The sequence below is a fragment of the Marmota monax genome, unplaced genomic scaffold (genome assembly GCF_021218885.2).
Source record: "Marmota monax isolate L192 unplaced genomic scaffold, Marmota_monax_Labrador192_F-V1.1 WCK01_AAM20220418_F8-fsc00397, whole genome shotgun sequence".
Classification (NCBI taxonomy): Eukaryota; Metazoa; Chordata; class Mammalia; order Rodentia; family Sciuridae; genus Marmota; species Marmota monax.
In genome coordinates, this window is record NW_026692162.1 from 230,793 (window position 1) to 258,162 (window position 27,370).

Consider the following 27,370-nt stretch of genomic DNA (forward strand, 5'->3'; position numbering starts at 1 on the left):
ATTGGTTTCATGGTTTTTATTTTGAATACACAGGTCCAGGTCAGGAGCAGTGGGGTTTGCCAGGGTCTTGGGCTTGAAGGGTCTTGGACCAGCCCTGGAGGGAGGGAGAACCCCACCTGCCTACAACACCGGGGGGGGGGGCACCCCTCCCTCAGGGCTCCTCCCTCAGCTTGCTTCCAGGGAATGGAAGGAACCTCCTCTCTTCCTCCCCTGCTCATGGTGCCTCCATCAGCCTAGGATTCAGGGCCTTCCTAAGTCCCACTTCCAATTGTCCTGCTCCCAAAGGTGCCCAGGCTCTGCTTGGGGGCTCCCCATTCCATCTTCATTCAGGCTGGCCCCTACCTAGGCTGCCTGCCAACTCTGGTCCTGTAGGGCATCAAAAAAAACCCAACATCCCATCTGGCCTGCAGGTTGCCCTGCCTTCCCAGAGTGCCAGGGCCCTGGTCCAGGCAGAACCTGCACAAACATAATCCCGTGCAGTCCAGGTATCCCATGTGGCTGGGCCTAGGGCCTGGCTCTTCAGAGCTTGTCTGTGTGCACAAGGCCAACTGAAGAGGACTTACTTCTTTTCTTTTACCTCTTCCAGCTCCTTCCCGTGTCCTCAGGTCCTCTCGCCCCACCCCAAAGCATCTTTGGGGGCTGGATGCCCCAGATGGAGCCCAAAGTCATTTTTTCTGCAAGAAAAGCTCCTGTTTACCTAGTAATCCCAGGTGCTCTGGGCTGAGCCACCTGTATAAATCCAAGTGCCTTTTGAGGGAGGGGTAGACAGACCCAGCAGTGGTCTGCCCGAGGTGAACCCACGCACCAAGCCTAGGGTTCTCTGGGTTGAGCCCCAAGTCTGTGCAACCTAGGAATTGAGCCATTGATAGTAGCATGTGGGTGGGGCCTCCAGAGACCCCGCCCCCTGATGCCACACAACTGGCAGCCAATAGGAAGTCCTCAAGAGCAACCTGGTCTCTAAGCACAGTAGTTAGTTCTGGGGTGCTGGGAGCGTGTCCCAATCTGTATGAAGAGGCACAAGGCAGTTAGGAGGCCAAGTTCAATGCAAGGCTTCCTGCTGAGCCCAATGTGACCTGGAGTGGGGTTGTCCAGGTCCTCTCTCTGGACCCCAGTTCCTGCAAAAAGACCTCTTGGCCGAAGGGGCTGCCGGCTCTGCCGCTGCCCATGAGGTCACAGATGCACCGGCTGGACGTAGCTCCGTGGGAAGAAGCCAACACGCCCACAGGACTGGCCCCTCCACCAGTGCGGGTCTGGGCGCTCCAGGATCTCGATGATGTCACCGCGGCGGAAGCTGAGCTGTGAAGGGTCCTGGGCTGAGAAGTCGAACTGGGCCTGGGCAAAGCAGGCCCGGGGCGACTGTGAGGGGAAGAAGAGGTTAGTGGGGTGTTTTTTGAAGCTCTGAGACCCAGCTGTCCTGATGGAGACTCTCCCCAGGAGGGTCCCACATAAGTGAGTGGGCTCTGCAGGCTGGGGCAGCATCCCAGTCGACTACATCCAGATCTTGACTGAAGCCAGATGGGTGACCACCTCACCCAATGGGTGTTCCACTTGGGTCAGACCCCTGATGGCCTGCCTGCTTCACAGACCCTTCATCAACATAGACTGACCCAATTTTTCTGTGACCATAGGGCTGATGGGGAAGGGCAGCTAAGTCCTAGGGTGGAGAGGGTCCCTACCTGCCTTTCTCTGGTCTCATTTCCCCATCTCTACAACAGACACGAAATTTTGATTCCAGCCAGGGGAGGTGTCACACACCTGTAATCCCAGCGGCTTGGAGAGGCTGAGGCAGGAGGATCACGAGTTCAAAGCCAGCCTCAGCAATTTAGCAAGGCCCTAAGCAACTCAGAGAAACCAAAAGGCACTGGGGTTGTGACTCAGTGGTTAAGTGCTGGTTCAATTCCCAATACCAAAAAAAAAAAGAAAAGAAATTTTGATTCCAGGCATGAAATCACAGGTGGGGCCTTATAAACTGTAAAATGATGTCCAGCTAAGAGTGGTCTTTACTACTATTGCCCTTGGTCAGACTCTGAGGAATATGATTGCCCCTTGAAGCTGTTCCCAGCTCTCAGGTCTGGTTCAGTCCTGCCCCAAATATGACCTTGGGCATGTCCCTGTCCTCTGTGGGCCTCATTTCTGGAACAGCAGCAGACAGGAGCTCTCTACAATACATCTTTTTGGTGCCATGATTATGGCATCCAGCACCCTGGCCCTGCCTGTCCCACCAGGATTTCATCTCAGCCTACAGACTCTCATCCAGGATGGGCGATAGGATCAGCAGAGACTCTAATTAACCGTTCTCTGCCCAGAAGGAGGAGGTGTCCTGGGTACCAGGGAACTAAGCCAGCTCTGCACTCACCCCCGGATGGGGTCCAAGCCAGAGCAAGGTTGTGGGGGCTCTGGAACCTCAGTAGGCTCCTCACCTCCATCCTGCCTCCCAGGGTAGAGCTGATCCAAGCTGTGAGCAGCAGGGGTATCTGGGAGCAAGAGCCCCAGCTAGAGAGGAGTCCCCGGGCTGGGAGCTCACTGTTGGGCACTCTTCAGGGTCAGGCGGAGAAGCCCTTCAGAGGATGCACTAGTGGGGACCTCCTGAGTCTCTTTGGGGGCATATCAAACCCCAGGGTTAATCCTATTGGGCAGATGGGAAATTGAGGGCTGAGTTGGCCCTCAGGTCGCATGGCAAGGCTTTAAGGGGGCTGGGAACTGCAGGACTGGAACTTCTCTGCAGGGCTGGCTCCGTCCCCTCCCCAGGCCCTTCCTATGATCATGCTCTCCATATATTCTGCAGAGCCCAAGTTCAAATGTCCTCATGTCTTGACCTCCTGCCCCAGGCTTTGCCAACACCCCTGTTTCCAAGAAGAACAGCATGTCAGGGCTAATAACCCCGTTGGCTGGTGTTGTCATCCTAATAAGAGTGACAGCTAGTCCTTGGGGCCCCTTGATGAAAGGGCTGGCTGGCAAATTGCTGTTATTGTGAGGACAAGGTATGATGGACCCACACACACACACACACACACGCACACCCTGTGCCCAGCCAGGTCCTCGCCCACAAGTGCTCATACTGCCCAACACCCTGTCCAAGGCCACCTCCTCCTTGGGGAGCAGAAACCTGGACTGAGCCTTCCGGGTATGTGGCCTCAGTTTCCTCATGTGTATAATGGGATTGACGCGGTGTGTGGCACTCGGTGGGCTCACTCCATTCATTCGACAAACATTTATTGAGCACCAGCTGTAAGCAGCAGACCATTCTAGGAGCTGACAACAAGCCAGACTGCCGTTTGTCCCATGGGCTTTACCTGGCGTCCCTCATCTTTCCCCTTTTCCCTATTTGCTTGTTTCAGCTGCCACCAGAATGTCCCTTTGGAACCTGGGTTGCTCCCTCCTCCGGCTGGAGTGGGAAGGGAGACCAGGCCTGTGTGCTGCACATGGTGGGCATCTTCTCTGACACAGATGGCAGGAAGAGCACCCCCCCTCCCCGCCCCCAACCCCAATCCGGACCCCAACCCCGCCCCCAACCCCCACCCCAATCCCTCCCCCTATTCCAACCCCTCCCCTACCCCAACCCAGCCCCCTACTCCCTGCCTCCTGCTCCCTACCCCCACCCCACCCCGCCTCCTGACCCCTACCTTGAGAAGCGGCTCCTCATCTCGAAGGAAGATCTGCCGCCTCTTGGCAATAGTGGTGGTGCGGTAGAAGTCAACCAGCTCATTTAGGGAGTTGAACTTCTCTTCCCACAAGAAGTACTTCCCGGAGGCCTCCCGCAGCACCTTGAAGTGCTGCACCTGGTCCCCGTAGCTAGCAAAGAGGGCCACAGCGGTTTCAGATCCTGACGTTCCCCACCCGCCGCTCAGCACCACCCAGAACCTGGCCTTTCTCATGGAGAGACCTGGAGCCAGGGAAATACAGATGGGGAAGAGCCCAGGAGGCTCCCCGGCAGCGGAATCTGGGGTGAAGGGTGTGGGGCTCTGGACCAAGCCGCTTTCTTGCTGAGTCTTTAGGCTAGTCCTGAACTTCTCTGAACCTCACTTTCCTCTTAGTGATAGCACTTCACTTCGGGTAAGTGAGCAGAAAATGCAGTGGTTTACTGGCAACATTAAATGGGCTACCTCCAGAACAGATAATCTCTCTCACACCTCTTCACTATCCCCCACAGATGTGACATTCTCCTCCCTCCCTTGCCCATTCCAAATCCCTGCGGTCCCTTGAGGAGTGAATCCTAAGATCATCCTGACTCAGAACAAAGCCTACTAATAGGAGAGGATCTCAGGTATACCGGATGCTTTTTGTCCCTCTCCCTCTCCCAAGAACCTTCCTCATTTCCCTCAGGATTAAGTCTTAGCACCTTCAGACTAAAGATCTGGCTCTGGTTACATAGCCAGTCTCATTTCCTTCATTTCTTCTATGATGCAGCCAATGGGCTCCTTTCTCACCTTCAAGTCTCCCAGCCCACTACTGGGTCCCTTCCAGCCCAGCTGGGCAGATACCCTGTCCTCCAAACTGTCAGAAGGACACAGCCATCTGGCAGTGACAGGGCAGAGGGACCTGCCCCAAGCCTCCTACACTTGGCACATCTGTACTCCAGGATGGGCAGCGCAGGGCCGGGACTGAGGTTGGTGCTGACGTGGGTTGTGATTCCCTTCCGAAATGCAGGGTCAGAGCAGGGCCTGCCTCACTACCCAGGAGGGGGGGGGGGGGGGTCAGGCCCTTTGCACAATGGGGAAACGGAGGCCCCAAGTTCAGTGCTACAGAGCGAGGAAGGCCAGGGCTGGGGCCACGTCTGAGCTCACACTGGCTCCAACGTGCTTCCTGATTGATCAGAATCACAGAACAATAGCAATCATTATTCCAATTATGATATTAATAATGTCCTAGATAGAAGAATTCCCAGTCCAATTCTGCTGTGCCATGTTGCTCCCTGGGCTGTGCCCCCCAGAGGCAGGCCCGCCCTCCCTCGTTCTCTCTGCCAGGCCAAACCTGAACTGTCCCTCCCTGGCCTCGACAGCTGCTCTGTGGACCATGATGTCCTCCCCTACCAAACCTAGATCCTAGCCACACACCTCACAGGGGAGGGGAGGGTAGCCTGGGACCAGGGCCAGGCAAGGCCACTGCCATGGCTGTCCTGGGCCCATGTGACCCAGCTGGGGGCTGGAGAGAAAACCCAGAACAGCTTTGCTCCCAACCAGGGGAAGGCCGGAGGGCAGGTGGCTAGTGTGGTTGAGAGCTGGGGGTGCTGGGACAAGGCCACTTGGGGATGCGCAGTATGGCCACTTTGAGGGAGTTGACCCCTCTGCCTCCTGAGCCATGGGCTGCGCCTTGTTTCGTTCCCATTTGGGGCTAAAATGAGTGAGATCCAACTCTCAGCACAGAGACTTGATGGTTAAAACACAATGCCTCCTGGGTTCTGAATTACAATTCTGCTAAACAATCCAGATGCACTGCGTTTATAAGATGGGGTTCTCTCCTTCAGGCCTACAGTCTTCCTGGGCCTGAGTGCGGTGTCCCTCAGCTACCCGGACCCGTGCTCGCTCAGTCCTGCCCTTGCCTTCTGTTCAGTAGCTACACCTCTCAGCCCTGGGGCCCGTGTGCTGCTTTGTTACAAGTTTAAGAGGAAAGATTTGAGATTAAAAATGGAGGCCTGTGGGGATAGCTTAGTGGTAGGGCACTTGCCTCTCATGTATGAGGCCCTGGGTTCAATCCCAGCACCACAGGGAGAAGGAGAAGACAGAGATGCTTTTCAGGTACCCTCGGATTCCCGCCACCTGGCCAGAGTCAAGAGGAGGACCCTCTCAGCACCTCCAGACCTTTGCTCAGAACCCCTCGTGAGTCGGGAGGTTCCTCAGGTCCCTAAGCGCCTCCTGCAGCCTTTTTGTGACACACTGTTCACGATGGCTTGCACACTGGGCTCTGAAAGGGCAGGGAGGCAGAGTAGGCCCTGGGGTCCCTTCTAGGTGGAACTCTGGGAATGGAGCATCCCTACCTAAGTTTCATTCCTCAAGAGTGCTAAGACAGGATCTTAAAGAGAGAGAAAAAAAGGCCATTTTCCACCCCCCAAAATGAGCCACATCAGGTGTTTGACCAATGGATACTGCTGCTGACTAGAGAAGAGGAAAAAACAACAAACAAACAAACAAAAAAAAACAAGACAAGGTCTCACTAAATTGCACAGGCCGGCCTCAAGCTCTGGATCCTCCAGCCTCAGCCTCCCAAGTTGCTGGGATCACAGGCATGGGCCACCGTGCCCAGCAGAAGACATTTTTCTTCAAACCTGCTTCTGGAGGTTCTGAACTGGGGTTCCAGATGCCAGGCATCGTGACCCAGAAGCAGGTGCCCTGAAGCAGGCCCAACCCCCCTCTGATGTACCCAACATTTAGGGCAGCTCCCCTCAAAAGGAGCCAGTTTTCCCTGTGGGAGCAGAGGCTCTGGAGCAGGTGGAGCAATGGTCCCCAAACCTGAGGCAAAGTCTCTTCGGTGGCATCACTGAGCATTGTTCCTGGTGACTAAGCTGATGGTGTTGTCGGGTGTGGGACGTGCGTCCATGTGCCCGGGATGCTGAGGAAGGCAGACGGGGACAGGGGGCCCCACCCTGTCTGGCCTGCTGTAGCCTCCCAGAGGCCGTGTGCTGCCCGAAGGCAGCCTGTGAGCCCAACGGCTCCTCAACATGGTGCTCGGGAAGAGCTTGGGGTTTTCCTGGACTTTGGCTAGGGTAAACGGGGAAGGCTGTCACTCTAAGGCTGGTCAGGAAATAGGGAACTAATGACTCTGTCTGGGGCGCCCTGTTCAGAGGCAGAAGGCCTGATTCTGTGCTGGCCTTAAGGAGGAGGCTGAGGTAGAGGAGGCCCCCCACCCGAGTAAGGAAACGAAAGGGGTATGGCAGGTTTGAATGAGATCTCGACCCAAATATAACCACGACTGGGAGCATTTTAGAGTTTGAAAGTCATCCGCAGTGGCCTGGACAATTAGCCAGAACTAAGCATATTCTGATCACATAGGAAGGTCAGGGAGTAGAGAACAGGAAATGAGATAAGGCAAAGAGACAAGAAACCTGGGAATTCTAGAATTTTCCAACCTGAGAATTCAGAACTTCTCAAATCTGGGGAACATGCCAGCCCCTGGCCTGTGCACAGCACACAGTAGGTTGTCAACAAATGGCAGATCCTGTCCTCTCCCCTACCTTGTTCACACTTCCTAAATACAGCTGAGCAGAGGGAGGCCAGAGGGTGGAGCAGCTGGCCCACAGCCACATGGGCAGCCACATGGGCAGCCATGTTGGCAGCGCTAAGCTGGAGGAGGCCAGGTAGGGCTGCCTCCATCCCACTCCCCCAAGCACAGCAACTGAGAGTTCTCTCTCCCAGCCTGACCTGGCTCTGGCCCGGCTCTTCATACCTTCACCAGACATAATGCCTCATCCCTTTCCTCTGCCTGGTCTCGGCCTTAGTCATACATACTTCCGGGCCAAGATGGAGGCATCTGAGGACCTCTTGGACCACAGCTGCTCTCTGGAGAACCCTGCCCCAGAACCCAGGGGTACTTCAGAGCCTACAGGAGTTAGGGGATCTGAGTGCAGGTGACTGTGGCCCTGTTGGTCTGTCTGGGGTGCAGATGGCTCTGGGCGGTGAGCCCTGGGCAGCTGGAATAGGAAGGGAGGCCACAGGAGCCTGAGGGGGGCCTGGGGTGAGTGTGAACCCCTGCAGTGGGCCGTACTGGGCTTCGTGAGTCTCCACTGAGCACCTTCAGGGTGTGTGCTTCAGGCCTGTGTCTCTGCCTGTCTCCTGCCCCGGGGAAGTGACTGCATGTGTGGGTCCCTCGAGGAGCAGTCATGGGTACGTCTGTCTCTGCCTGTGACCTGACACCCACATACCCAAAGGGACAAGGGTCTGGGCTGAGGCCCTGACTGTCAGGAAAACCCCAGGGACCAAGTCAGGTCTAATGCTGGGGCAGCCGGTCCTGCCCAGCGGGTTTTTCTGGCCTAGTGGCAGCAGCAGAAGCAAAAAATGACGGTGGCAGCCTAGATTGGGAAAACCAGGCTGAGTGGGTGGGGGTAGGAGTCCAGGACGCCCCCCCCCCCTTACCCAACCAGGGCTGTGGGCCCAACAGGGCAGAGTTCTGGGTGCTAACTGCCCAGTGGAGGATTTCTATGGGGCGTGGTCTCTCTGGCCTCAGTTTGCCCATCTGTGAAAAAGGACTGCAGCAGACAGGAAATGGAATCCAGCTGACCTTGAGAGGGAGTGGGACACAGCTAGCTAACAGAGAGAGACCCCGGCCGGGTGTTTAGGTTTCAGGGAAAGCGTCCGTCAGGGCACAGAAAGTCAGTAGGCACCAGTTCTGCCATTCTTTGCTGTGTGACCCTGGGCAAATTACTGCATCTCTCTGAGCTTCACTTCCTTCCCTACAAACTAGGTTCCCAGGAATCAAATACATTCCCTCCCTTCTTCCCTATCTGTGCATGCAGCCAGTCTTTCCATGTCTAAAAGGGCACCCCTGACTTCTCTGCTTCCTTTCCTCTGGATCCTCTATCATCATCCAAGATCACCCCAGCAGAACACAAGTACCTCGAGGTCATGAAGCTTTAACCTGTTTTCTAGGGGGCCGAGCTGCTAGCACCTATGACCTAGGACAGGGCCTGGCACGCAGCTGGTGTTCAGTGGCTGGATGTGCAGGGCAAACACACATCCGTTGACTCCAGGGCACTACTGACTGACCAAAAAAGGAAGCAAAACACTCACTTGCAGACAATCTGTCATTGAACACCGGAGAGTCCCTGGGGCCTGGATAGGAGCTCAGACATTACATGGCAGCCTCGGCCCCCAGCCCACTAGCTGCCAGCTCACATGTGCTCCTTGAAGGTGTGGGGGGGAACACAATCCTTTGTAAACTCATAAAGGGCAGCTAGCTATGGTCACTTTTGCTCTGTGAGGCAGCGTGAGGCTCATAAACCTCGTCTCTTACAGTTTTATAGGGCTTGGCATGAGTGTGCGGGAGAATGCCAGGCGTAGCACGGTCAGAGTTCCTGAGTATCAAGCCAGCGAGGGCAGAGGACTCCTCACAACCCAATCTGCCGGGCAATCTGCCAGACTTTCCTGGATGGCCACTGGGTTACTGGACTTCACAGCATCAGGGATCATGGTCTTCTCCATGTCATAGATGAGGCTGTTAGAGACAAGAGAGGGCCAGAGCCTGCCTGAGGTCACACAACAGGTCCAGGGAAAAGTCAGCAAGGGACCTGGGCTCGCTGGCTCCCCAGGTCACTGTCTCCCCTCTGATAGCCTTGGATTCATGGGCAGAGAGAGGATGGGGAGCCGCCTTCCAGGTCAGAAAGGGACCCCCAACTCCCCGCTGCCAGCACATGGTACGGCCCCTGAGGGTTTTGAATGGTGTTTATTGAACACTTACTATATACTACTCATCATACTAATCTCTTCATATAGATGTCCATTTTGTAGATGAGGAAACAGGGCCAGAGGATAGCTTGCCCAGCATTAAAAGTAGGTATTGGAAATCTCCTAACTACAAGTCCCATTTAAATCTCAGGTGCCTTCACTGACCCCCTCCAAAGAATACAAAAAGCCCCAAGACAGGGGAGGTATACTGAGGAGGAGCAGGACCCAAGAAACCTGAGCCCAGCCTGGGAGGAAGTAAGGGTCGAGATCGCCACCTGGTGGTGCTGTGCACAAACCTCCGCCATTGAGCCTGGGAAGCTCTTGCTGGTTCTGACCTTGGGACACCTGGTCTGGGTGCCCTGATAGAGAAGCCCGGGCCATGTGCCAAGATTTCTCTGAGTTATACTCTCAGCTGTCTTCCCAGGACACCTTGGTCTGATTCCCCCTACTTAAGAATTGCTCCCTACCACTGCCCATCTCCCCTCCTACCTGGACCTGCTGTCCAAACACACCCTTCACTGCCTCATCTCTGGGTCTTTGCACATGCTGTTTCCTGTGCCTGAAATATCCTCCCCTCTCCTTGTGCACCAAACTCTTACTAATGCTTCAGATTCTTGCAGAGCATGTCTATTGCATTTCCTGTATTCATCTGTTTGTTACAGAAACCCTCTGGGCGAGGGTGTCTATTTCCCATCCCATCGGACTTCTCTCCCGCACACACAGCCAATGCTAAAATAAAAGAGTGTGGACTGTAATCCCTGCGGCTCGGAAGGCTGAGTCAGGAGGATCGCCAGTTCAAAGCCAGCCTCAGCAATTTTGCAAGGCCCTAAGCAAACTCAGGGAGACCCTGTCTCTAAATAAAATATAAATACTGGCTCTGATATTAGCAAGGGATGTGGCTCAGTGGTTAAGCACCCCTGGGTCCAATCCCCGGTACCAAGAAAAAAAAGGTGGGGCTGAGGAACGAATTCCCAGGCTGAGATGTTCTGGTCCGACCCCCCCCCACCCCGGCTGGGGCTGCACTTACAGAGCACCGCCAGAAGAGGGCAGCACCAGCCAATGGCCAATGCCTCCCGCTTGGCTCAGGCGCCAGGAGCAGTTTGAGTCCCCTGAGCCCGTGTTTTGCTGGGTGACCTTGGGCTTGGGGGGGTGGTTCCAGCAGTCATTCGAATCCAGACTAGCCCGCCTGGCGGGCGCCATACCCTGGAGATGACCAGGCCCCCGGACAGCCACCACTTGGAAAACTGCCATTTCCTGCCTTTGAGGAAGCAGTGACTCCCGGGGTCTGCAGGGAGCCTGGCGGGGCGTGGGGACTGGGAACCTGCGGGGCCTCCAGACGCCCACAGCCATCCAGGCAGGCCCCGAGGACTTACTAGCAGGACTCCCCCTTCCGTTCCCCACCGCACATACGTGCTGCAGCACCCTGCTTTTCAGATGGGGAAACAGGCTCAGAGACCGCGACCCAGTCAGTCCCTGGGGATCACCAGCCTGTTCCCAGCGACAGGGGGAATGGATCAAGCTGCTGGCTGGTTGGGGGTGGGGGTGGGGTCTCAGGAGGGACTCTGAATAAGTACAGGGGAGGTTTGACCTCTCATGACATCAGATCTCCCCACTAGAGCAGCCTTCCTGCCCGGGTGGGGAGATGGCTACCTGGGGGTGCTCCCCGAAGACGCCCTGATCACACAGTGAGAAGCTACTAAAGGGCTCACCTCTGCTCCAGTGATATTTAGGTGGCATCTTTCACCCCAATACTGGCTCTGATAGTAGCAATAAGAACTGGCCCAACAAGTGCCTCTGGTGCCAGGCTCTGTGCCCACAGTGGTCACAGAAGCCCTGAGAGTTAGTCCTGCTGGTGGGTCCCACTGCACACAATCATGCCCCCTCCTAGACTTAGTCACCTCATCCCCTTAGGTCCTAGACACCACCACCTCCTGCCTGGTTCCTCCCTGCTGTCCCCCTCACCCCCAACAGTTTTTCCTCCTCACATCAGCCAGAGGCATCTGCTGCTGATCAGACCTCTCCTCTGCTGAAGACCCTCCATGGCTCCCTGTTGCTCAAAGAAAAACACAACCTCGTCAGCCCTCTGCCATCTGGCCTGCTTGTCTCTTTGAGGAACCCCTAGGTTCCCAGCCCTTGCTCACCCTGGCTCCAAACACACCCTTCACTGCCTCATCTCTGGGTCTTTGCACATGCTGTTTCCTGTGCCTGAAATATCCTCCCCTCTCCTTGTGCACCAAACTCCTACTAATGCTTCTGAGCCCGACTCAGACATCACCTCCCCGGGCCCTCTTGCATGCTCATCTCAGGGCATGTGCATTGGTTGTTCCTCTGTCTGGAAGCCTCTCCTCCCAGGTCCACGTTCGAAGGCACCTGAGTAGCCTCCACCTCCTCGTTCAGCTCTTGGCTCAAATGCTGCTGCCACCTCCTCAGAGTCCCCACCACCACCACCCTCGGTTCATTCTGCATTTATTTGTTTTCTTTTCTCTGTCTCCCTTGCCAAGACTTAGATCCTTAAGGACAACAGCTGTGTCTTCTTTAATGCTATTTCCCCAGCTCCGGAGCAGCCTGGCACACCAGGGCTCTGAGCTCAGTAACTAGTCCTTGGATTTGTGCATCTAGACCATGCTCTTCCGGGCCCTGGGAGTAGGAAGGACAGAGACCAGCCAGGAGCCTGACCCCGTCACCTCCACCTCTATTCCCACCACACCATGCCAGGACAGAGAAGCCACCCTGTCACTATGCTAAATAATCCCTATCACGCCCACCTGCTGCAATGCCACTATTCTAAATAGGGTAAAATATTTTCTCCCTCAGCTTTAACCATATTGATTCATTTAGTCATTCTTTTTCCTTTTTTTTTTTGGGGGGGGCACTGTTTTGTTTTTAATTCTGGGGATTAAATCAAGGAATACTCTACTGCTGAACTACATCCCTGGATCTTTTTTGGGAGGTGGGTAATGGGGATTAAACACAGGGTCACTCAACCACTGAGCCACATCCCCAGCCCTATTTTGTATTTTATTTAGAGACAGGGTCTCCCTGAGTTACTTAGCTGATGTTTCTGTCTCAGCCTCCCAAGCCGCTGGGATTACAGGCGTGCGCCACTGTGCCAGGCTCTCTGGATCTTTTTTTTTTTTTAATGTTTATTTTTTAGTTTTAGGTGGACACAATATCTTTATTTTTATTTTTATGTGGTATTGAGGATCGAACCCAGTGCCCCGCGCATGCCAGGCGGGTGCGCTACCACTTGAGCCACATCCCCAGCCCCTCTCTGGATCTTTTTTAAAAAATTATTATTTTATTTTGAGACAGGGTCTCCTAAACTGCCCTGGTTAACCTTGAACTTGCCATCCTCCTGCCCCCGCCTCCCAGCCTCATTCATTTTCGCAATAACCTACTTTACATGTGAGGAAACAGGCCCAGAGAGATTAAGCGACTGGCACAAAGTCACAGAGCCAGCAAATTGTAACCACCAGAATGAGAACCCAGGCAGCCAGCCTGGCCTCAGGGTTCATCCTCTCATCATCACCATTTGGTGGGATCCTGTACAGAGTACACTCGAGACACCTGCCCTGGGCACCTCAGTGCTCTCTGCCATGCGCCATCTCTCACCACCCCGCCCAATGACATCCTCCTTCTCCTCCCAAAGAAGCTTTGAGGGCTCCTTACTGCTCAGGGAGTAACATCTGGAACTCTCCACCTTCAAGGTTTTGCACAGCTGGCCTGAATCTGCTCTGGGCTGCACCCGGGGGTGCTCCACTGGGGTCACTCCTACAGAGATGCCCTCCCCACCCTTCTCACTCTCAGAGGCTCAACTTGGACATTGCCTCCCTGCCCCTTCCGGTGCACACCCCCCAAAGGTCCAAGCTCACTTCACAGAGATGGAGAATTCCCCAGGGGAGCTCTCACTCTCCCGGATCAGGAAGGCTCCCAGATGGTTTCGCTTCATCAGAATCTCCTCCGCCAGCTGCCGCGAAATCCTGCCCGAGTACCACCTGTGGAGAAAGGGGCTGGTGAAGGCAGTGGGCAGGCCAGGTCCCCCCCCACACACACACTGCACGATGTTGAGGTGTTCAATGTCACCGATCCGCAAGACAGTCCTAAGATGTGGGAGATGGGGTTGTTCCCATTTCACAGATAGGGAAACCGAGGCCTAGAGCCGCAAAGCCAGTTGAAGCAGGCAGGAGCTGGGATACCACCCCAGTGCCTTGGCACCTGAATCTCACCAACCTTTCCTACAGGTATATATGCACCCAGATGAGCAAAAAAAAAAAAAAATTAAATTCCCATGAACCATAAGCACCAATGTCAGCCTAACTTCTGTTTTAGATAGTAGATGATTTGGGTGGGGGAAAGGGCTCTACTACACTGTCCCCCAGGCCTAGAGATTTTTTTTTGGTAGGGGGGGGGTACTGGAGATGAACCCAGGGGCACTCTACCACTGAGCCAAATCCCTAGACCTATTTACTTATTTTTGTATTTATCTAAGTTTTGAGATAGGGTCCCGCTAAGTTGCCCAGGCTGGCCTTAAATTTGCGATCTTTCTGTTCCAGTCTCCTGAGTCTGTGGGATTACAGGCGTGTGCCACCATGCCCGGTGATGGTGGATTCAAGTAAGTAAACCAAGAGTATAGAGAAGGTGTCTCATAAATGCCTAGTCTCTTGAAGATCCCCAGGGAAACTGGAATCCAACTTCTCTTTCAGTTCCCCCCAAGACGGTTCCAGGCAGCCGTGCCCCCCACACACACTTTATTATTATTATTATTAATACTGGGGATTGAACCCAGAGATGCTTTACTACTGAGCCACATCCCCAGCCCATTTTATTTTTTATTTTGAGACAGAGTCTCGCCAAGTTGCTTAGGGGCCTCCCTAAATTGCTGAGGCTGGCCTCAAACCTGCAATCCTCCTGCCTCGGCCTCCCAGATGACTGGGATAACAGGCGTGCACCACTCACCCAGCCTCCCCTGCCTTCTTTGCGAGTCTCACCCACTGGTATAGACTGACAACTTGCATTCCCCACCTTTCATATACTAAAATCCATTCCTCAATGAGATGGAATTTAAAAGTAGAGCCATTGGGAGGTGAAGAGGTGCCCACATGAGTAGGATTATGTCTGCCTGATTTGAATATGTCTCCACAAAATTCAAGTGTTGGAAACAGCCTCCAACACAGCAGTGCTGAGACTTGGGACAACCAGGAGGAAACTGGGTCATGAAGGATCTGCCCTCATTAATAGAGTAATCCACTCATGGATCAGTGGATTATTGAGGAAGTGGCTTGGTTATAAAAGTGATTGCTTTCAAGCTCACTTGCTCTGTGATGCCCTCTGCCTTGTTAAGAAGCCCCCCACCAAATGCCAAGTGGATGCTAGCTAGCACCACGCTCTTGGACTTCACAGCTTCCATGAGCTAAATAAACCCCTGTGCTTTATAAATTACCCAGAGTCGGGTATTCTGTTATAGCAACAAAAAATGGACGAAGGGGGAAGAATAAAGACCCCAGAGAGCTCATTTGTCCCTTCACAACATAACGACGACATGGCTACCAGATGGCCATCTATGAACCAGGAAATGGCCCTCACCGGACACTGAACCTGCCAGCCCTGATCTTAGACTTCCCAGTCCCCAGAACAGTGAGAAATAAACATCTGTTGTTTATCAGCCACCCAGTCTGGTCTTCCCATACAGCAGCCCAATCAAAGACACCTAGCACAGGGAGGCTAGAGGGTCCCCACTGGCTTCCTGACTCCTGGACCTTAGCCCAGCCTTAGCTCTGACCCCTTTGTTGTTCACATGGGGAAACTGGGGTCCAGATCAGCTGGAGATCTCATGGTGGGACCACGATAGGCCAGGGCAGGGTCCAGAGCCTGTGTCCCCTCGTGTTTCTCTTCCCTCCTTCCATGAGGACTTCCTGAGCCTCTTCCCTCCTTCCATGAGGACTTCCTGAGCCAGGGCGCATTTGGCATGGGTGGAGATGCAAGGTGTGACTTTTCCTGCCGTCTCCAGATGTTGAGGCCTCAAAGATGAGAGCAGGGGACAGGAGGGCTGCCAGGGTACTCTGTGTCCTGCCTGTGTCCCTGCTCTTGCCTCGACTCAGTAAAGGCTGCCGGGCACGTGCCCGGGCTTTTGTCTGTCAGGAGCAAAGTTGGCCTGCCATGTGCAGGGCAGGCTGAGGCCCTGGAACATTCTCAAGTGATGACGATCTGGAGCAGGGAGGTGGACACCCAGCTCCCTGCCCCTGGGTGTGCGTGGGGGGGGGGGGGTGTGACTCCTAGGAGCATGTTCTACGCATCTCCCTGACGTCCACAAGGGGATGGGATTCCAGCTGCCCAGCAGCAAGGGGCTCCTTCCCGTCCCTGTCTGCATCCCTGCTCCTCACGTGGCCTCCCAGGGGCTACTTGTAGGCGAGCCCACACCTCCAGATATGAGCTTCTAGGTCACTGCTGTCCGCCTACTGGCGGGAAACCCGGAGGCTGGAGTCTGCCTGCCATCCCCTGCCTGGGCAAGTCTTAGAGGATGGGGAAGTGGCAGGCCCAAGGTCAGGGTGACCAGGGAGGGGAGGTGCCATAGCCCCTCCTCCAACCGTGGCTGGATGGGAGTTTCCCAGGGGGCCAGATGTCTCTGAAGAACCCTCAAAACCCCCACAGGAGACGTCAGGGCGTAGGCGGCCATGGCCCTCAGAGGGTGTCACACCCCAGGGAGGCCCCACACCCCCTGCCAGCCCTGCCCCCCACCGTGGCAGCTTAAAGGAAGGAGTTCAAGGGCCCCCCGAGCCCAGCTCCTCTCTCCACGCCAACACCACTCTCTTTCAACCACTTGGTGTTGTCCCCCACACGCCTTTTTTTTTTTTAAATAAATTTTTTAGTTGTAGGTGAACACAATTTTTTTTAAATAATTTTTTTTTTTAGTTGTAGGTGGACACCTTTATTTATTTCTATGTGGTGCTGAGGATGGAACCCAGTGCCTCACGCATGCTAGGCAAGCGCTCTGCCACCGAGCCACCACCCCAGCCCTTGTCCCCCTTTCATCGATGTGGAAACCGAGGCTCAGAGAGATGCCCCTCCCAGAGGCTGCCCCACAAGTTCACGTCTGGAACTTTCCCCAGCCCTGCAGCTGCTCTGACAAGCTTTCCCAGCCCTCCTCCTGGCCGGCCCCACCCTGGTCCCATACCACCCCATCTGCAATTCTACTGTGTGACTTTATACAAGTCACTCAACTTTTCCGTGCTTCTGTCTCCCGGCCTGTGAGACCATTTTGATAGTACTCACCTCCTTTTGGCCTGGGAGGATAAATGGCGGCTGCCTGCAGGTGCTTGCTGCCACTATGGGTGACGAAGTAGTTCATGCCCCTCCTCCCACACACCCTTCAGCTCTCCCTGCCCCCACTGGCCACTCAGCCAGGTCAGGGGCCTCCCTGACCTATGTGGCCGGCTCTGGGAGCATTTGGGTCTGCATCATGGTCTCCTGGGGGGAGGTGGGGGTGACACTGGGTGCTCAGGGAAGGAGGGGACCTGGCACAGGCACAAGGCCTTCCGGGTCCCCTCCTTCCCCACGAAGGCCATCATGGCTGACTCAGGGACAGAGCTAGAGTGTTTCCAGAACTATCTGGGGACCAAGCAGGTGCTCAGGTTAGCCAGGCTGAGACTAGCCCTGGGCCTCCAGGGCCTGACCCCAGCCTGGCTCTGTCCCAGGCACAAGTAGCCTGAACTGACCCCAGAGGAGGCTGGAACCCTCCGTGGTGCCTCAGCAGTGTGACCTTCTGTCATCCTTTGTCCCTCACCTGAGCAAATGGAACCCTCTGCTCAGGGCTTCTCAGCAGCGTGAGGCCCTTCCGCCTCCCAACTTGGCCAGGCCTTAGCCTCCACCTGAAGCCTGACACTTGGCCCAGGGCGCTCACCGGGCCCCTGTCCTTGTTTTTGGCTCCTCTGGCCCGGACTCAGGCCCTGGTGGAGTCCTCACCACCTCTCTCTCCTCACGCACCACCTGCCCCCTCCCTTGACTGGAGGCTGCACCTCCGCGGGGGAGGGAGGGAGGCCGGGAATGCCTATAGCTGGGGGCGGAGTGACTGGGGACCTGGGCGGGTTGGGGCTGGCCCCCCCCCCCCCCCCCCCCCCGCAAAGGAAATGGAGGTGGTGGCAGCTTTGGAAAAATAACTCAAAAGAAGATAAAGAGGAAATACCCCTGGGGCTCCACCCTGGCCCTGCACCTCCTTTGTCTTCCACCCCCAGCTACACGTCAGAGCTCCCCAACTGTCCCACCAGCCTTGCCACCTCAGTCACTTCTGACTGCATTCTTCCTTCCTTGAATACCTCCGTGACTCTCTGCTACCTGGCCTGGCGTTTGAGGGCCTCCTGCCCGACCCACACATCATGGATCCTCCCTCGTCGCTCTCCCTGGGCTACCCCTGACCTTTTCCCAAGGGTGGGTGCTTTTTCTAGGTAACCAACTCCTACCCATCCTTCAAAATCCTACTCACTGGGATTTTCTCTCCTGAGAAGCGTTGCCTGTTTAGTCACCCTCTCATGTGCTATGTCCTTCATGTCCTGTGTCTCCCATGAAGCAGGGCTCTTCTGACCTCTATGTCTCCAGGAGCTAGGGCCATGTCTGCTGAATGACTGTTACTTAAACCATTTCCACTTGTTATTTTTTTTTTTTTCCAGAGATTTCTAAACTCCCTGGGCTGTTCTGGGCTGGACTCTGCCCCAAGTATCCTAAGGGCAGCGATGTTGGGTGCTACCTGCTGAGAACCTGACCTAGGACTTCCCAGGGGCCAGTAGGTGCCAGGCACCGGGATACCTAGGGCCCAGACACAACTCCCACTCTGCCCAGGCCCCAGACTCTGCTCAGCCAGTGTCCACTTCCCCTCAGGATGTCCAATGCCTTTCCTGGCAGAGCAGGCCCGGCCAGGCCAGCTGGGCAGCGACACACAGGCTCAAGGTCAGGGGTTGAGGCTACTCACGGGTGGGGCTTGACCCGGATGTAGTTCTTGGGGATGAAACCCTCAGCACCCCGGAGCTCAGCCTTGTACCAGTTCTGGTCGTCTTCCATGTTCAGGATCTGCAAGCAGGACAGACACAGCCACTCAGTCACTGAGAAGAAATAGCTGTCACCTTCGACTTGCAAGGCTCCAGGTGGGCTTCATCTGGATCATCCTCTGAGCCCATTTACAGAGGAGGGCAGGGGGCCCTGCTCAAGGTCACCCAGGTCGAGTTAGAACCAGCCTTTTGACAGCTGGGTCCCATCTTCAGGAGCTTTTGTGGGACAGTTGGAAACTCAGATGTTTGGGGTTGAAAGCTTTGAGTGGCTGGAGATGGACTCACAGGCTCTGCAACCAGATCTGAGGTCTTGGGAGCAGATCTAGGGCTCCTCAGATCCTGAGCTGTGTCCCCTAGCACGGGGTCTTACCCGTGTGCCCACCATGCAGGGCACCTTGGGGTGAAGGTTGGAGGTCCCCAGGAAGATCAGGGAGCCCCCACCTAAGCTCAGAAATGAGTGGCTACCCAAGGGGGACTGACATGTCAAACGCTCTACAGTTCAAGTTCAGGGGCAAGAACGGGGAGGGACAGGCACTGCGACACAAATGAACAAGGTTTGTGTGCTGCACAAGCTGGTTGCTGGGTCCCACGGGCTCCTTTTCAGGCCCGAGAAGCCTCCTTTGCCTCACAGGTGGGCAGAGAGGAACTGAAACCACCAGAGTGGGGGTGGCGAGTTGCTGTGGGTGAACAACCAAGGAACAGAGGGGAGGAGCAGGTCTGGGCCTAGGAGGGTGACCACATGAAATTGGGGTTCCTGCCTACATTTCCTAGGCACAATTTCCATGGGTCACTCCAATTCCCAAGCAACCTTCACCTAAAATGCTATTTTATGGATGAGCCCAGAAAGGGAAGTAACTCAGCCAAGGCCACGCAGCAGGGGATAGGCAGAACCTCTATGGTCAGCCTGTGGCTTTGGGTTCTGTTGGTCTAGGGGGACTCCGGCCTACAAATATTTTTTGTTTTGTTTTTTTTCTTTTAATAGTTTTTAGTTGCCAATGGACCTTTATTTTATTTATTTATATGCAGTGCTGAGAATCGAACCCAGTGCCTCACACATGCTGGGCAATCACTCTACCACTGAGCCACAACCCCAGCCCCTGGCCTACCAGTTTTTTACCCCCACTCTACCTCCCACTTTGTCTCTGGACAAAGGGTACAACTTTCCTGTCATTTCTAGAGCAGGCTTCAAACACTGGGTACATATTCTCCTCTTTTATTTTAGTATCATTCCTTATTCTTACATTCCCATTATCATAACTTTTACTAATTTACATGAAAATCATTTGCACTCACACTATGTAGACATTTTTTATCTTTTCTGCTTTCACAGTTAGCCTTATTCCTTCACTGGATACAAAATTATCATCTCCAATTGACACTGAATAACCATTCAAACCTTTAATCTTGTTCTTAGGTGTTTGTTTGAGAAACAGAAACTGTACCAGGGAGCTCTACCACTGAGCTACATCCCCAGCCTTTTTTGGGGGGTGGGGGTGGGGGGCGGAGACCAGGGATTGAACTCAGGGGCACTGAACCATGAGCCACATCCCCAGCCCTATTTTGTATTTTATTTAGAGATAGGGTCTCGCTGAGTTGCTTAATGCCTTGCCGTGGCTGAGACAGGATTTGAACTCACGATCCTCCTGCCTCAGCCTCCTGAGCTGCTGGGATTATAGGTGTGTGCCACCAGGCCCGGCATCCCCAGCCTTTTTATTTTTTATTTTGAGACAGGGTCTCCCTGAGTTGCTGAGGTTGACCTTGAACCTGTGCTCCTCCTGCCTCAGTCTCCTGAATACCTGGGATTACAGATATACCCCCACACCTGACTTACTCTTTGATTTAAATTTTAAACTAAATTACTTCTCAATAATATTTATACCAGTATCGTTTTTTTAAAAATATATATTTTTTTGGTTGTAGTTGGACACAATACCTTTATTTTATTTATTTATTTTTATGTGGTGCTGAGGATGGAACCCAGGGCCTTGCACGTGCTAGGTGAGCACTCTACCACTGAGCCACAATCCCAGCCCCCCCAGTATCACTTTTTATCACATGACCTATTAGAGAATTTTCTCTAGGATGTATGCACTCAGATCCCAATATAAGTTAACTTATATTCCTTATTACTATGCAAATTCTGGTCACAGCCAACAATTTATTTCAACTCCTCGTTAGCCAAGAAGAAGTAGGTATGACATGATTCTTATTAATTGTATGATGATTGGGTCAATCAGATGCAAAACAAAGGCTCTTCAAGTATCTTATATAATTGAATTGGGGATATTGGATTTGTTCTACTAGTAATATACATTTAACACATGAGAGTTTCAACAAATACTGATTTTTCCATTTCTTTCCTATGGTCCCGGGAATTGAACCTAGGGTCTGTGCATGCTGGGCAAGGGCTCTACCACTGAGCCACCCCAGCTCTCCACAAATATCAGAACCAATTTTAGACCTGATCTCTTTCTCTTTGTTAGACTGGAAAAATCAGCTCAGTTTGGTCTCCACCCATGACTACCGTCAGCCATGGAAGGACCTACACCAGTATCAGCTCTTCTACATTCAAATACAATAGCAGGGACTTCTCTACGAATCCACTTCTAATCATACACCCAAGGGCAGCCAGGCCAATGCAAGGGTCCTAACTTAGTGAAATTCTGCCAGGTGGAGCTGGGATTCATTCCCTCAGCTCAGGCCTGAGGCCTGTCGGGCCACCAAGCCAGGGTGAGCCCTTCCTTCCTGCCCTGGGGTTGAACAAGGTGGCAGCCCCAGAGACAGACGGAAGCAGGTGGCTGGCTCAGGAAAACTTTCCCTCAAAGCAAAACAAAATGATTTCCCCAACCAAATGAGAAAATCAGGGCCTGTGCACCACTTGCCCTGACCCTGGCTTCTAAGAAAGGCGCCCTGGAGCCAGGAATTAGGGACCTATCTGCATCTCTATCTGCTTCTGACGCTCTCTGTAGCCATGGCCTGAGTTTCTTCTTCTGTTAAATGGCCACATTCATGGCCTTCGGTGGACATGGCAATCTCTCAGGGGCTACAACACCCTGCGTGGACACAGGAATGTCATAGGTCTAGGTCTTATGTTGTCTTGTTTTCCTGTCACCTCAGAGGACCCAGGAATGTTCTTATGGTGATGTGAGCTCAATTCTTTCTGCCAACATGGCTCTAAAGTTGGAGACGCGGGAATTCCCACAAGAGACTGGCTCCGCGCTAATGAAATACCACTGCCCAAGATGATTCAGGTTTTGACCGGCAGGGGCCTCCCGCCCAGGTGACCTTCCTTCCTCACTGTTCCCTGCCTCGTGGAGTTGACTCAACAGCTCTTTACTGAGCACCTATTGTGAACCTGGCACTGTGCCGAGCCCTGGCGAAGCAACAGGAACCAGGAGCTTGCGCTGTAGAGGGCAGAGGCAGACATCAATAAGGAAAGGAACGAGTAAACAGGTGGTTTAGTGTAGGGGTAAGTGCTCGATTGTGCACCGGGATGACACGTGTGTAAAACGTCGGGTGGAGGCAGGCAGAGTGTCAACAGCGGGCAGCTGTAGTGGTCAAGAAAAGCCTCTCTGGGGAGGTGACATGTGGACTGAGCCCTGAATTATAAGAAGGAAGCCAGTGAGTAGCCAGTGCAAAGGCCCTGAGGTGGGACCAGTTCTGGGCCTGGATTGAAAAGAGACCAGTAGGTCTAGAGTTGGGAGGGACAGGCTCTGAGTGCACTTTCCAGGTGAGTGGAAATGGAGGCCTGGACCAGGGGAGAGGGACTGAGGGTGCTGAGAAATGGTCAGAACTGCCAAGACTCAATGACAGGCTGTTGAGGAGCTGGTGCAGGAGCTCAGCCTGTGCCATCAGCCTTCTCCAAGAGGTAAAGAAGGCTGGGGGCTCCTGAGTCTGGGTCCCAAAGGCCAGGCTGTCCATGGAGAGAGGGAAGTGGAGCCACTGAGTCTCCCCCTCCAGCCAGAAGCAGTAGGGTCCTGTCCACCTAGAAATGCCTGACTTTTCAAAGAGGGAGGCCTTGTCCCAGGAAGTGACGTTCATGTGTCCAGAGGGAGTCCATCTGCCACTGAGGTTTCATCTAAAACCAAGGTTCCCATTGGAACAACCCCACTTCCTTGCAGGGCGCTGGAGTGGGACTTGACTTGCACGGCTGGTGCTGCAGGAGCAGGGCCTGGCCCATCGGGGGCGCTCAGGAGGCATTTGTTGGATCAGAGACCAGGACCCTTGCAGGAATTCGCAACCTCTCCCAGACCCCAGTGGGGGAAGGGCTAGCCACCAGCCACTCACTGTGGCCCTAGGCAAGAGAGACCCTAGGCTTTGTTGTGCCTGGTGAACAAAGCAGTAACATTAATAGGGCAAAATGGTTCTAGAAAAGTGGGCGGTAGTGTTGGACCCGGGTGCACATGGGTTATCCCAGTGGCTGGGGAGACTGAGGCAGGAGGATCACGAGTTCAAAGGCACCCCCAGCAACATAGAGACCTTAAACCAATCAGAGAGACCCTGTCTTTAAATAAAATATTAAAAAGGGGCTGGGGATGTGGCAGAGTAGTTAAGTACCTCTGGATTCCATCCCTGGTACCAAAAAAAAAAAAAAAAAGTGGGTGATATACAAGAGGCAGGTGAGTTCTCTAGCATAATTTAAAAGGATGCCAAAAAAACCCCAGGAATCAAGATAAATAATATTTTAAGGCAGTATGTTAAAAAATAAAAATGAACACAAAACTGTGTGTGGGCGTTAGTTAATAATAGTGTATCGGTATTAGTGCACTCCTGGTGAGAAATGTACCATGATGCTCATGTAAGATGTTAATAAAGGGGAAAGCTGGATATTGGAACACGCATGTGGGAATCCCACTAGGCTATTGTCTCCATTTTTCTGTAAATCTAATAAAAAATTTAATACAAAAATTCCATCAAAATCTTAAATAAAGGGCTGAGGATGTAGCTTAGTTGAAGAGCACTTGCCTCGCATGTGCAAGGCCCTGGGTTTCAACCCTAGCAAGGGTGGCAGGGAATGGGGGGGGGGAATGGGAGGGGGCATGGGGGGGAGGAACTACACTTTAAAAAAAAAAAAGATTTAAATAATGACTTAATTTGACCTTGTACTTGCACAGACCTGAGAGAATGAGATCCTCTGCCTCACCATAATCCTGGCCCCCTGGAGGGAATTCAGTTGTCCCTTGGTGTCAGGGAGATCTGATTCTAGGACCCCAACTTCCACTCCACAGATAGCCAACCATAGATGCCCAAGTGTCTTTGTATGAAATGTGTAGTATTTGCATATAACCTACACATATCCTCCCGAGAATACTTGAAATTGTTTCTAGATTGCTTACAATACCTAATAAAATGTAAATAGCTATTATAATGTACCCTTTAGAGGATGAAGAGGAAAAAGAGTTCTGCACATGTTTGGTATGGTAGCAATTTTTTCCCCCAAATATTTTCCATTTGAGGTTGGTTGGATCCCCAGATACAGAACCTGTGGCTTTGGAGGACTAACTGTATTTGCTTATTGCAGAATATCCGTGGAATACAGAAAGAATAAAGAAGAAAATACAAAAGGCTCAGAAGCCACCTCTACAGGTTCACACCACTATGCCTGGATAATGTTTTTAAGGCTCTTTATATATTTCCCAGATGCCCTTCAAAATGATTGCACGACTTTACCCCTTCACCATCCACATGTGAAAGTACACATTTCCCCACAATCTCAACAACCTTAGAGACTCTTTTTAAAATTACATGTTGCTGGGGCTGGGGTTGTAACTCAGTGGTAGAGCACTGGCCTTGCACCTGTGAGGCACTGGGTTCGATCCTCAGCACCACACAACAATAAATAAATAAAATAAAGGTACTGTGTCCACCTACAACTAAAAGAAATTTTTTTAATTAAATTTTGCTAATTGGACAAATGGAAAAGGAGTTACTTGTCTTAAGTTACTCATTTTTTGTGGATGAAATTGCTCACATTCTCAGGCAATTTTCCTGTTCCTATCCTTTGCCCGCTTTTCCATTATGCTATTTGTGATTTTTGTTTGATTTATAACATCTCTTTATTTATCAAAGACATTAATATTTATTATAAGTTTGTTGTTGTTGTTGGTGGTGGTGGTGGTGGTGGCGATACTAGGGATTGAACTCAGGGACACTTAACCACTGAGCCACATCCACAGCCCTTTTTATATTTTATTTAAAAACAAAATTACATTTTGCTGGGGCTGGGGTTGTAGCTCAGTGGTAGAGCACTTGCTTAGGGCCTTACCAAGTTGCTGAGGCTGTCCTTGAATTTGTAATCTTCCTGCCTCAGCCTCCTGAGTTGCTGGGATTACATGCTGGACTGATGTAAGTTTTTAAATTCTTCGGAGCTACTTTCATTTCTCACCTGTCGTTGCAACAGGCCCTGACTCCTGCCCACCTCGGTGCCTCCCCACCTCAGCCTTATGCCCTCCTTCTTAGACACAGTCTTTTTTTTTTCCCCCAATTCTTCAAACATATTAGTACAGCCCCTCCTCAGAGCCTCTGACCACTCTCTCCCCAGTCTGCTGTTCTCTTCCCCCGGCTCTTTGCATGGCCAGTTCTTGCTCATCGTTTAGATTTCAACCGAGGTGTCACCTCTTTTAAGAAACTGCTCTGACCAGCCCACCTAAAGCGGCCTCTGTCCCTTCTCCTACCCACTATTACTCTACAGCCACCTCCCTGTATATACTCTCAGCACTTAGCTTGATGCCTTGTGGGTGCTCAACCACAGAGTGGGTGCTCAGTAGCTCAGGGTTTGTGAAATGCATGAAGGAAAAGACGGCTTCTCCCACTGCCTGTCACCCCTCCATCCCCCCTTGAGCCTGCATTACCCCAGTTACCACCTCTCTCTAAGGATACAAGTCCCCTGGTAGAGTTAATACCCAGTGTCAGCTAATGTCTTCCTCCTGCCTCTTCTTTCCGGTCCACATTTCCCATATCTTATTGGAAGCTTTCTGTGTGCCGGGTCCTGCTGCTCCAGCATGGGCCCTGCCCTCCTGGGGCTTACAGTCAGAGAAGGGAGATCAGGACCTCACTCCTTCCTTAGCAGAAACCCACCAGAATCCGGTAACACTTAGCGAAGGTGAGTGGGAAACCTGACTCATCTAGAGGTGGAGGGCACAGAAATCTGGGAGAGAAGGAAAGATGCCCCAGTCTTTTCAGCAATTGCCTTGGGGGACCCCACTGATCTGCTCACATCCACCTCCAGTTAGTCCTTCCTGGTTGGGTGGGCCTCTTACTCCATTCCTTATCCTCGCCATCTCCCTCCTTCCCAAACCCCAAAATCTAGAAATCCCGTGCTGCTTTCAGGTGAATCGCGGAGGCCTCTGAACTAGATTTAGATCCTCACAAAAAGACATCAGTCATTTGTCATAAGTTTGTTGTTATTGTTGTTGGTGGTAGTGATGATGGTACCAGGGATTGAACTCAGGGACGCTTAACCATTGAGCCCCATCCCCAGCCCTTTTGATATTTTATTTAGAGATGGGGTCTCGTTAAGTTGCTTAGGGCCTTGAACATCACCCAGTCCTGATGTTCAGCCTGTTCCCAGCCTCAGTGGGCCACGTGTATACGGGCCCAGAGCCAGCAACTCAGGTGGACCGAGGTGCCAATATCCTAACGCAAAAAAAAAAAAAAAGGGTAATTCCTCAAGGGCATGTAACTCCTCTGGACCCCAACACTAACCTCCCCAGCTCCCAGCCCAGCCTGTGCCGTGTCTCAGGGGACTGGATGTGGGTTGCAGAGTCAAAGGGACATAGGTTCAAATCTGACCCCACACCGAGCACTTCCCGTGGCCTCAGTTTCACAAAATGAGGGTGCAAGTCCTCTACACCCCAATAACTTAAAGGGGATATTGGTTACACTGCAGAGTGTGGGGGCCAGTAGCAAAAAGAGGTTTCCTGCCCCTTCTCATGCTTGAAGCTTGCAGCCAAGAACATGGCTAACGGGCCAGAATGGAGGGACATCCAATCTAATATCCACTGCTCCAGGCCCAGGAAAGGGCTCTAACTTCTTAGGATGAGTACTGACACTGGCAGCTCCAGTGTCCAAATCTTGGCATGAAATCTGGCTTCTGGGTTCTTGTTGTCAGATTCAAACAGATAAGCAAGAACATCCCCAGAGAGAGAGTCCACAGACCCATCTGTTATGACATCTTGAAGCCTACCATCTCCTTCAAAAGGATCCCAAACAAAGAGAAATGAATTGAGGATGAGTCCATTTTCCCTTTTCTCCACACTGCCAGGAAGCTCATTCTTGACAGTGAAGTCAGCTACGTTAGCCCCACTGGGTGATCTTTCTTTCCTAACACCTCCTCTGGTGTGTGTACAGCACATGCGCTCTCTCGCTCTTTCACCCCCATTTTGTCTCTTCGTTTCTCTAGCCGATTCTCTTGTTCTCTCAACAATTCTTTCAAATTTCTTTTCCCTGGAGAACTAGGGGTTGAACCAACAACCCCTGACAGCCACTCTAATAACATCTCCTTGGATACTCACAACAGTCCCCCCAAAGGGGGACTCACTAACTATCTCCCCATTTCCTAGATGGGGAAATTGAGGCTCCAAGGGAGGCGGTAGCTTGTCCCGAATCACACGGTCCATAACTAGAGAAGCCGAACCCGTCCTCCAGAGACCTGCCGGCGGGGGCTGTCCTGGGGACCCAGTGCCTCTAGCCCACCCCCACCCCATGCAGGGCCACCTCAGCCTGGCTCCAGCCCACCACTGTACCTTGAGTGTGTCCCCCTTGTTGAAGGCCAGCTCGTCGCTCTCCGTGGCCTGAAAACTGTACAGGGCCACGGACTCCATCCTGCTGTCCCCAGGCTCCGGCAGCTGGGCTCCAAGCAGGACCGGCAGCTTCCTGCTTCCTCTGCAGTCAAGGACTGTCTTCCTTTGTTTTGAGTGTGTGTTTGTTCTTTGAAGCCGAGACCGAAACTGCCCTTGATGG

At 52.9% G+C, this 27,370-nt stretch overlaps 1 protein-coding gene across 2 annotated transcripts; it reads right to left on the reverse strand.

Moving 5' to 3' along the window:
* Position 1: 1 nt before the first annotated feature.
* Grap (GRB2 related adaptor protein) lies at positions 2–27,370 on the reverse strand. 2 transcript variants are annotated; one of them, XM_046420666.2, is made up of 5 exons: positions 27,154–27,358; positions 18,334–18,431; positions 13,247–13,369; positions 3,624–3,792; positions 1,022–1,356 (listed from the first exon to the last, which is right to left on the reverse strand). In XM_046420666.2, the coding sequence occupies exons 1-5, from the start codon at positions 27,229–27,231 to the stop codon at positions 1,171–1,173; spliced, it is 654 nt and encodes a 217-aa protein (XP_046276622.1). In that variant the 5' UTR covers positions 27,232–27,358; the 3' UTR covers positions 1,022–1,170. The 2 variants fall into 2 exon arrangements, with proteins under 2 accessions (XP_046276632.1, XP_046276622.1); XM_046420676.2 differs by lacking the exon at positions 3,624–3,792 and having other exon boundaries at positions 2–1,356; positions 27,154–27,370.